Below are 10,034 nucleotides of genomic sequence, written 5' to 3' on the forward strand. Positions count from 1 at the left end.
TTTTATTCTTTCTTACTCAATGTAGTACCCAATGTGAACTTTGTATTTTGGTTTCTTACCAAAAACTGATTTATGATGATAACTCACCCAGGTGTGTATCCTATGGCTGTAAGGAACAATGCATCACTTCCCATCCCTTCAATTATCCTTCCTCTCACGATTTTCTATTAATATCTTCAATTTACCAAAAGCAGCCAAGGATGATAATGAACTAATTACACTGTGTCCCTGCAAGCTATCCCTGAACTGAACTTCAACAATGAGGAAGTATTTGGCAGCAGCAAGTTAATTCTTGTTACAAAGATCCCTAGAGGCCTGGAAAGGTGCAGTGAAGTAAAAATGGAGTTTCAAAGGCATAGGAGATGGCAGGTGATAAAGTGGCAATGTAGGCATTACTGTAGAACATTGTCCAAAAATAGAACGCCTGGCAGAAAACCATTTCAAATGCATTGTACGGTAAATGTTTGTGTACAAGCATCCACATCAAAGTCAGCTGATGCAGACTGTTTTCCCCATAGATGATGGGTAATTTTGCTTGCTTTTCAACTGCTACAGTAACAAATTCATAAACACTGGCTTTCAAACATTAATGTGAATATCCAATATTGTATCTAAAAGCTAAACTCCCATGAAAATGGACGTTTTTTGTTAGACCATCTGTTGTGGCTTTGTTTTTCCTGATCTCCTGTCAACACTGTTTGTTACAGGGTTATAGAGATGCCTTATGCCTACCAGTGCTGTGTGTACGGTTCCTGTGATAGCTACAAGCCAGCCAGCCAGTGGGACACGGAGCAGAGCAACACTGATGAGGACCTACACAAGAGGACTGTAGCCATGTACCCTATCCACGCTGACACACACTGTAAGAAAGCATGCAATTACGATATCTGTGCGAGCATATTATATACAATATAACACACATGGTACACACCTGGGATGAGGGTTAAATTAATACATGAGAATCTGATCTCCATATGTTTGTGCTCATTGGCAAATTATTGACACAAGCCCACTTGAAACATGTCAGAGCCTAGCTGAAACCACAACTGGCAGCTGACACACACTTACACTCAAGTGTTGACCCTTCCACACATTCTTGTGGCAAGCATAAAATGTAAACACCAATAAACCAAAATTGAGTTGAAATTAAAACCATTAAACCTCCACCATTAAAGCTGAAAATAAACAATTGCTGGGTGTACCAAAAGGTAACGATAACAAAAGATGATTAAACCATGACATATGACTGATTACAATTTATTCACCTTTTAATTGTTAGAAAAACGGGCATGATGATCCAATTTCATGCAAGTGCCAATTATCTTCTACAATTGTTTTTCCTTTCATTGCAAAAGAATGTTACTGCACCACCAACCCCCTGTTACCACACACAATCTGTATATGTAGACATACAGAAGAAGCTTGGAAAACCTAAAACAAGCTAAACAGGCCTTATACAGCAGATGGGCCCTGATTTTTGACCCTGATGATGCTTTATTCCAGATGACCCCGACCTGGAGGAGTTCCAACTTGAATTGGAGGAATCCAAATTACAGACCAGTGTCCAATGCACACCTACTCCAGGTAACACCTTCAGTGATGATCAAGCTGTTATCAACTGGCTTGCAGATTGTTTTATCACAACTACAGTATGAGGAAACTGAGGCATGAATTCACCATTTATAGTTTGTGTATATACAGCTGATGATCTGTATGTTTTGCAGGTCCTTTCCGTCCCTGTGACTCTCTGCTGGGCAGCTGGTTGGTTCGTGTGGGCTTGTGGTCCATCTCCTTGGTGTCTCTTCTGGGGAACTCCCTCCTGCTGCTGTCCCTCTTCGGCTCACCCGGCTACCTATCGCCGCTCCGCTTCACCGTTGCCTGCATGGGTGCTTCCAACCTGCTGACCGGCGTTTGTACATGCACCCTGGCCCTTGTGGACGCTCTGACCCTAGGGGAGTTTGGCCACCACGGTGCCCGCTGGGAAGGGGGTCCTGGTTGTCAGGCGACGGGATGGGTCTGGGTGTTTGCGTCTGAGGCAAGTGTGTTGCTGCTGACTCTGGCAGCTGTGCAGTGCGGTGTGAGCGTGACATGTGCCCGTGCCTATGGGAAGTCCCCATCCCTCGGAAGTGTACGCACATGTGCACTTTCCTGCCTAACTCTTTCCCTCACACTTGCTTCTCTCCCACTGATAGGAATTGGGGAGTACGGGTCCTCACCTTTCTGCCTTCCCTCTCCCCTGCCACCCCCATCGTCTCGACTGCCGTCATCCCTGGGCTTTCCCTTGGCACTCATTATGATGAACACCCTGTGCTTGCTTATAGTCACAGGTTCATACATCCGCCTTTACTGGGAGTTACTTAGGGGAGAGTGTGAGGGCCTGTGGGACTGCGCTATGATCAAACATGTTGCCTGGCTAATATTCACCAATGGCCTCCTATATGTACCAGTAGCTTTCCTCTCCCTCTGCTCCCTCCTGGGTCTCCTCTCTCTGGGGGAGGAGGTGCTAAAATCAGTCCTCCTGCTTCTCCAGCCCCTGCCTGCCTGCCTCAACCCACTCCTCTTCCTCCTTTTCACCCGAGACCACTCCCAGTTTTTCTTCTGGTCTCACCCAAAAGCGCGTCCACAGCTACGAAGGGACCGCACCCTGGACTCGCTAGTTTCTGTGGAGACAGAGAAGAGCTTGTGCTCCGATTCGTCAACACAGGTGTCACTCGCTGATGCCGATGCCTTGTACAGTGGGGTGAACTCCACTCTCCAACCACGACTGGATCCAGTCAGGTTTTCCCACTGCTCCTCTACATCCTCTGTTCCTCTGATCCCTTGCCAGATACCCACTCCCACTGCCAGAGATAGAGACAGGGTGACAGAACGAGGGGGCTTGAACGGCGATGAATGTCTGAAGAGTTTGGATCAAGATGTGATTCATAACACTTGCCCTCTGTATCACTCTACCATGGCTCCATCTCTGACCTCTCATCCATGAGCCTCCAAGCTAACTGTCTGAATAGGGACACTATGGACACTCAAGGACCATCACTGAGCAACAGCAAGCACGCTCTGGGTTATCAATCCTCAAGCACCTCAGAGTCCACACAGAGACTGTAGAGTACTCTAGAGTATGAGAACGCAACAAAGTGCCTCTGAAAATGGAGAGTGCCACAAAAAGTTCCTTTCACAGAAAAGACTATCATAGGACACACCACAATACAACATAACTGTTATAATAAAGGACAATTTCAGACACTACCCAGTGGACTGCATCAGTCATGGACTCTCATGACAAAAATAAATCTCCAATAAAAGCTGTTACAAAAATATTGAATGCAAAAGCTGTTAACTACATGGAAAATCTAAGCATCAGACAAATCAGTGGTTTAGCCAGGGGAAATTTAGGTAGAACCAGTAGAATTTTAAATGTAAATGTTTATACTGAAATGTGATAAGACATGCAGCTTAGAGGTTACAGATTGTTTCATTATATTTTAAGTGGAGTTATCTGTATTTGTTTTTTTAATATAAGTTCTATCCTATTGCTAAGGTCTGTTTCAAAGAAAGGGAGTCATCATCAGACACACCAGGACATTTTTTTTACCAGAGTAAGCTAACATTTTCATACACAGAAATGTTATTATCTGATATATTTCTTTGCAACTGTGTAATAGTTGTTATAAAAATGTTCTTTATGTGGCAGCAAAATGCAACAGGAAACAGATCAGTTTCACATGGTTTACATGATTTTGTCTCGAATATGCAACTCTGCCCCACAGGAGGGAAGCAGTTATACAGACTGAGTGGGATGTAGCTATCTTTCTACAGACATTAGAGTAGGCTAGCAATATGTACATACAATGTAACTACCTCTGAACTAGCATGGTATTGACTCACTACAGCCTTATGATGTTTGTCTCCCTTTTTATATGATAGACAGCAAATATATTATTTTATATATAAAAAAATAAATTCTTAGTTTGTAAAAAAAAATTGCTATTTAGGATGTACATACTTTGTAAACAACTGGTAAGCATATGTTTGAATAAAATTATTATCTTCATACTGTATATACGTCAACCACTCCGCTTTTATAATAAAACACACTTACACACCACACAGGAAGTTGTGGTATTGTTCAAAATAAACTTTAATATTACAACAGAGACACAAAAATTATACATATAAATATGTAGATATGTGAGATAGATATTAGCACTACATAAACATTTAAAATCAAACTCTTTAAAAGTAAATGGGTGTATAAGGCAACGTGGCCGCAGAGAAGAGAGACCTGCGGCTCTAACAAGCACGACAAAATCTACATACAGCTTCTCTTTGCTGGCTCCTCCGCCTCCTGCTGTGCACCAAAAGCCTCTCTTTTGCGGGATGAAGCTTTCTGATCTAGAGTATTTTCTTTGTTGCCATCCACAACTCCCTGAACAAAGACAGATACAAACTAATTCAGACAACAGAAGCATTGCCCATCTACGCTCCTCCATATCCAAAAAACTGAGAAGTGTGAAATGTCTCATTTGAGTATAAATCACAGAGTCTGCATCACTTTATTCCAAGTAAATATTAAGTTAGTAGACAACAATCTATTGAAGGAGCACAGCACCACCTTGTGGGTAAAATATAGTACTACACACAGCTAATACAATGACAGACAATGCAGTGTAATCATGTCACTGAGTAATAATAATGCTCTTACCCGAGAGGGTCAGTAAGTAGAGGTTAATGAGGAAAACTTTTTCAAACATGAGCACAGTAAACTTACCATGTTCTTCTGAACAGCATGTTCTTGTGTCCACTTCCTGGCCTTCTCCGTGAACAACTGTTTGTTGTATTTGAACTCTGATGACTGCATTTGAAAAATGTAAGCGTCCCTTTACAGGTGTACACGGTGGAGATACACAATTGATCACAGTATCACAATTCAAATGCTCTCTACTTTTTTTTTAACATTGCAAAAGGATATACTTTTGTGACAAAAGGTTAAGGTGTTTCTGAGTGATATCTGAACAAGTTATTCTTGCATTTAGCAAAAACTCTGGCTTGTAATAAAATGCATACTATAAAAAGTAGGTACAAATGTATGTTTTTAGTCCAAAAAATTGTTTTTTTGCAGAAGCTCTATTGTCACATATCTATATCTATACTGGAATATTCACTAAACAAATAAAACCGCCGCAGTGTGATTGTGTATCAAGGTTATGCTACTCTAATAGATAGTATGATATTTTGTGAGTGCAGGATTATGTGTGACTCACAATATCAGCCATCAGTGGGTCGTCTGGATTGGGCTCAGCCATGAGTAGCTGAATGGAGGTGAGCACTGTGGAGATGTTTAAGGAGGGCTTCCAGGCACCCTGAATAAAAAGCGGAAAACAATTAAACTGACAAATATTCGCTGGTAAATCTGCTAATTTATAGTAGACAAATAAAACCATATGATGGAAGCGAAACAGAATCAAATTTTTATTGTTGTTTGTAATCAGTTACAACCTTTGGTGGGAGTTTGAGAGCATCATGGCAGATACGTCCTGAATTGTCAATGTTTGGGTGGTAGATGGGGGTCAAGAATCGTATTTTGGGAGGCTCAAACGGGTACCTACATGTGGAAAACAGAAGGTCAGTCTTACTAAACTGTAGTAAGTGTTTATAACATGTAAATATGAAAGAGAACACATTTAAACCTTTGAGAAAATGTACCTCTCTGGGACCTTGATCTCCAAAGAGAAAACTCCACCTTCGTATGGAGTCTCTGTTCCACCAACAATCTCTGCAACAGGGGAATGGAAAGAAAATACATGATCAGGTACTGCGGACAAAACAAATATGTAGCTTGTCATATATGTGACATATTGTGAGAGAATAAATGCAGTTTTAGTTGCTTTAGTTTCAAAGTCTTGACACTGAGAATACGTACGTGCCCGGAGGTCGTCTATCTGTTCCTCGGTCTGCCAGCATGTTATCCCGGGAGAGGGCTCGGTGCTCAGCATCTGAAGCTCGCGCTTCAATCGGGAAGCCCTCTGCATTCTGCTCACCGGAGAATGGATATGTTCATATTGAACACAAAGAAAATATTCACTCAGTCAGAGGTGGAAGTAACAAAGTACAAATACTTTATCACTGTACTTTTTCCAGGTACCTGTAAATTAAAGTATTTATTACGAGTAAGACTTTTTACTTCCATCCCCGACATTTTTACACAAATACCTGTACTTTCTACTTCTTACTCATTACTTTAGTTTCAATGCATTTGAGGGGAATTGTGGATATATATTTTTAGCATCATTGCAGGCCTTCCCAACATCATGACCAGTGCATATGACGCATGACATACATAACATGACAAAAAAGATAGAGAAGCTCAGCTTTGTACAGAAATGTCATTTTACTTTTATACTTTTAGTATAACGTTACATTTCAGAGCCTGTACTTTCTCACTTTTACTTGACATAAGACGTTGAATCAGTACTTCTACTCAGTTTTTATTTTAGTTTTTTAAATGTTTTTTACAGAAACATGGTTGAGTGAATAATGTGCTGCTCATAGTTTTAGTTTAGTTGGCTCTGGGTTGTTCAATCATAGTTGCTGACGTTATTTGTGAACAGCTCAAAGCTAACGTTTTGGCTGCTAACTTAAATAATGTGGTTAAAAACTGTCAGTACGTCTGTCTGTGAGTGCAATAACGCTGTTTACTCGATATTAAATCACAGTCACTTACGTCTCTCCGGCTCTAACAACTGTCGTCCACTTTACCACGGCTGTTTCAGATAAACTTCACATTAACACCGTCCAGTCTGAACGGAGAGGTGTTTTTAGATTTCCCTCTCCCGACGTCATCAACATCGCCCGCGTCCCTCATCTTCTTCGTCTGTTTTAATGGAGCGTATTGCACCCAACCGGAACCCGACCGCCACCTACCGTTCAATTCACACTGCTGTTTTTAATTACACTACGTTGTTTAAACATTAACCGGCATCTCCTGGTTTGTTGGAGGTGCTTGTGAAAAATATATAGTAATAAATAAATAAATCTTTGTTTTTGATTCACTGCAGTTGCTCCTTAGTTGACGACTGTTTGACTTGATTTGAACAAACCAAAGTGACATGAACAGGGGGGTACAGATAAATTCAGAGTTGTATGTGTTAAACGTCTGTCTTTAAAGACTTTATCAATTTGTCTATATCATATGGATAGTTTGGTGCTGAACATTAGCACTGATTATTATTGCACAAAAATTCAGGCCACTGCTCATTATTCCTACTGTTTTCATCTTTTTTATACAGCACCCCTGTAGTTAATATTTTTTTTGTCCTTCCATACTATGTATACTATATACTATATATATATATATATATACATCAACATTTGTAAATCAGTAACAGATGCACTTTTATGCCAACTTATTCATTGCTTGTAATTTGACTTTGCCCCCATCCTTTCAGTACTTTTTGTACTTTGCAGTAAAACATGTCTTCGCTTTGTTTCCTGAATTTTGATTTAATTTCAATGTGGCTTGGAAAGTTCACATAAAAATGAAATTCAGCTATTAAAAACAAAAGGCTAAATAATTGTCATTTAACATATGTTTGTCATTTAATTATGAAACAAAGCAAATGCAATTTAAAAAATAACTTTATTTCTGTGTTTGATTTGTTTTCATTCAATATTCATTCATTCATTCATCCAAAATCTACTGTACATAATAAGTGTGAGAAATACACTCAGACATTTCTGATCAACATTACAAGTTACAACATTCACATCTTCAGAAATGATAACTTGAAAAATTTATGTAATAATACAAAATTTCATGATCACAAAAAATGAGGTAGAATTATACACACAATCACTTGCAGATTGATTTGGATCTCACTTTGAAGCACTGGCATAGATAGCCTGAAAAGTAATGCATTCGTGCTGTCTGTCTTCCATTCTGACATCAGTGAAGCCAGAGTCTCTCAGAGCTACCATGTAGGCCTCCGGGCGCCAGTTCCCCCCTGGCATCACCCGCTTTGCTGCTAAAGTAGCCACATTGGACAGTCGCAGCGTGGTCACCATCAGGCCTCCTGGGTGAGTTCAAGTAGGAGTAAGATAGCAAATCAGCAGACCATCTGAGACAGGTTTTAACTTGGGTGACAAAGGTGCCTTGGAAGTAAAGACAGTCTTAATCTAACAACGTCAAATCCTACCTGGTTTCATGACACGGTGTATCTCTGCAGCTCCCCTCCTGAGGTCAGGCCAGAAGTAGTAGCAGTTACAATGAAAAACTTTATCCACAATGCTGTCTGCCAGAGGCATTGCTGCTACATCACAGTGGTGGAGGGTCACTTTCCCACTGGCCACAAGCTCCTTCATTCGCTCACTTGCCATCTGTAAGAGAAGAAAAAGATAAATATTCTACTATTCCAAAAGTGAGTAATGTTCCTCCTTCAAATACATTGTTGTCCCAGGTGTGTGTATTTCTTCTATTTTTTCTTAATTCCCACACAAAGAGGCTACCAGTCCATATGTGGCTAATTTAGGTGGGCTAAAGAGGCTTGTTACTGGGTCTCCAAAAACAACAAAACAATCTTCTTGAATTGAAATACTTTATTCCACTCTGTCAGTATTCATACTTCACCTGATGCATGTATTCTGAATAATCCACTCCTATAAGAAGGCCTGTGGGCTCTGTGAGCAGTTTGGCTGCTGACTGCAGACCCAGTCCCGGGCCGTGACCCAGCTCCAGCACTGTATCCCCAGGCTGGATCCCACTCAACTGCACAGCATTTTCCTCAAGGACCCGGTTGCGCGCTGTGAGAAACCTACTGACCAGCCACCCTGCCACTGATCGTGTCGGGTGGCCCAACTGTTTCCCCAATTTTTCAGCCCACATCACTGGAAAAATAGGACAAAAAAAGACACGTGGGTATTTTCAACACAGGTTGTTACGTGACTATTTCTTATAGAATTACAACTACAAAATCATTGTATCATCATGTAAATCACTGTAGCTTGTCACATTTTTGACTATTAGCATTAAGCACCACTCTCCTACTAGTGTAGGGATCATATCATGCGGTCAGTGCTATTTTAATATTTTGGAGATAATACACTCCATGTGACGCCTGTACAATCAGACAACAAACCAAAATCAAATCAGAACTTTTTTTTACATTTTCTGTCAAATTTCCAAGTATCCAGCAGACAGGACAGTTGGTATGATACTTTAAGATCAGGTGAAAATCTGTGTCTTTTCAGTGGCTTTTTATACTTCAACGATAATGTTTAGTCTGTTGTATGACCCATAAGTAACTACAATTAAGAAAAAAACACAGCTTTCAGAGACTATAGAATATGAGTATACTGTATGTTTATTATTATTATTATTAATATTATTATTATTACATCTCCAACACTTTAACCTGCACTAGGTTTACTGGACGTTTGTAAATTAGAATCTATAAGCCAAACCTTTTCTCCAGGTATCTTTATTCTGATAATAACACTTGTAGTTACCTTAATGTCATTATCATTTGGTCACTGTATGTTAGATTTAATATAACTGTTAACTAATAACCAACCTCGCAACAGCGTTCATGTATGACTGTAGATAAAATAAGATTTTCTATTTTGGCAAACTTTTTGAGCTACTTTACAAAATCTTTCCACTTGGTGCCCCATGGTTGGAAACGTGTAACTGTTACAGACAGTCGACGGTAACGTTACAGTGTATTGATTAGATAAAGCTTACTGTAGGTGTAGGTCTACAGGCTCTGTCGTTGCAGGCGTTGCCTTGAACTACAGTAAACTGCACTACTGAATATGTTTTTATTTCGTGCTATTTGCCTGAACCTTACCCGACTAGTCTGAGCTGTTGTGTTCTTCCTCTTTTTTCCTGTTTTCTGGCGGTAAAGTGCATTACCGCCAACTAGTGTGGACCAGAGTCATCTATCCCCTAAACTACATTTCACTTTCTCTCAAAGAGGCTTCTGAGAGCCATTTATCCATTTGTTTATCTTTGTGTTTATCTGGTGTATATCCTTTATTTT

General features: G+C 40.2%; 3 protein-coding genes across 4 annotated transcripts in view; 1 reads left to right on the plus strand and 2 right to left on the minus strand.

Annotated features, from left to right (window-relative positions):
• LOC118324080 (leucine-rich repeat-containing G-protein coupled receptor 6) overlaps positions 1-4,003 on the plus strand; it is a 35,720-nt gene extending 31,717 nt beyond the window's left edge. Inside the window, exons 16-18 of the mRNA XM_035656218.1 lie at positions 708-862; positions 1,504-1,584; positions 1,725-4,003. Of these exons, the coding sequence (XP_035512111.1) occupies positions 708-862; positions 1,504-1,584; positions 1,725-2,983 (1,495 nt within the window). The 3' untranslated portion in view covers positions 2,984-4,003. The remainder of the gene's footprint in view (positions 1-707; positions 863-1,503; positions 1,585-1,724) is intronic.
• A 119-nt stretch (positions 4,004-4,122) lies between these two features.
• On the minus strand, positions 4,123-6,856 carry ube2t (ubiquitin-conjugating enzyme E2T (putative)). Its single transcript, XM_035656256.1, has 7 exons — positions 6,722-6,856; positions 5,921-6,030; positions 5,704-5,773; positions 5,497-5,602; positions 5,262-5,360; positions 4,769-4,852; positions 4,123-4,426 (listed from the first exon to the last, which is right to left on the minus strand). Exons 2-7 carry the CDS (start codon positions 6,027-6,029, stop codon positions 4,310-4,312), a joined length of 585 nt encoding a protein of 194 aa, XP_035512149.1. The 5' UTR covers position 6,030; positions 6,722-6,856; the 3' UTR covers positions 4,123-4,309.
• A 761-nt stretch (positions 6,857-7,617) lies between these two features.
• On the minus strand, positions 7,618-9,892 carry zgc:194242 (uncharacterized protein LOC100005854 homolog). Of its 2 annotated transcripts, none has more exons than XM_035656254.1 (4): positions 9,843-9,892; positions 8,624-8,880; positions 8,193-8,373; positions 7,618-8,069 (listed from the first exon to the last, which is right to left on the minus strand). In XM_035656254.1, the coding sequence occupies exons 2-4, from the start codon at positions 8,876-8,878 to the stop codon at positions 7,873-7,875; spliced, it is 633 nt and encodes a 210-aa protein (XP_035512147.1). In that variant the 5' UTR covers positions 8,879-8,880; positions 9,843-9,892; the 3' UTR covers positions 7,618-7,872. The 2 variants fall into 2 exon arrangements, with proteins under 2 accessions (XP_035512147.1, XP_035512146.1); XM_035656253.1 differs by having other exon boundaries at positions 9,737-9,868.
• Between the last annotated feature and the right edge of the window lie 142 nt (positions 9,893-10,034).

This window comes from Morone saxatilis, unplaced genomic scaffold (genome assembly GCF_004916995.1).
Source record: "Morone saxatilis isolate NCDOM2014 unplaced genomic scaffold, NCSU_SB_2.0 Contig15, whole genome shotgun sequence".
Taxonomy (NCBI): Eukaryota; Metazoa; Chordata; class Actinopteri; family Moronidae; genus Morone; species Morone saxatilis.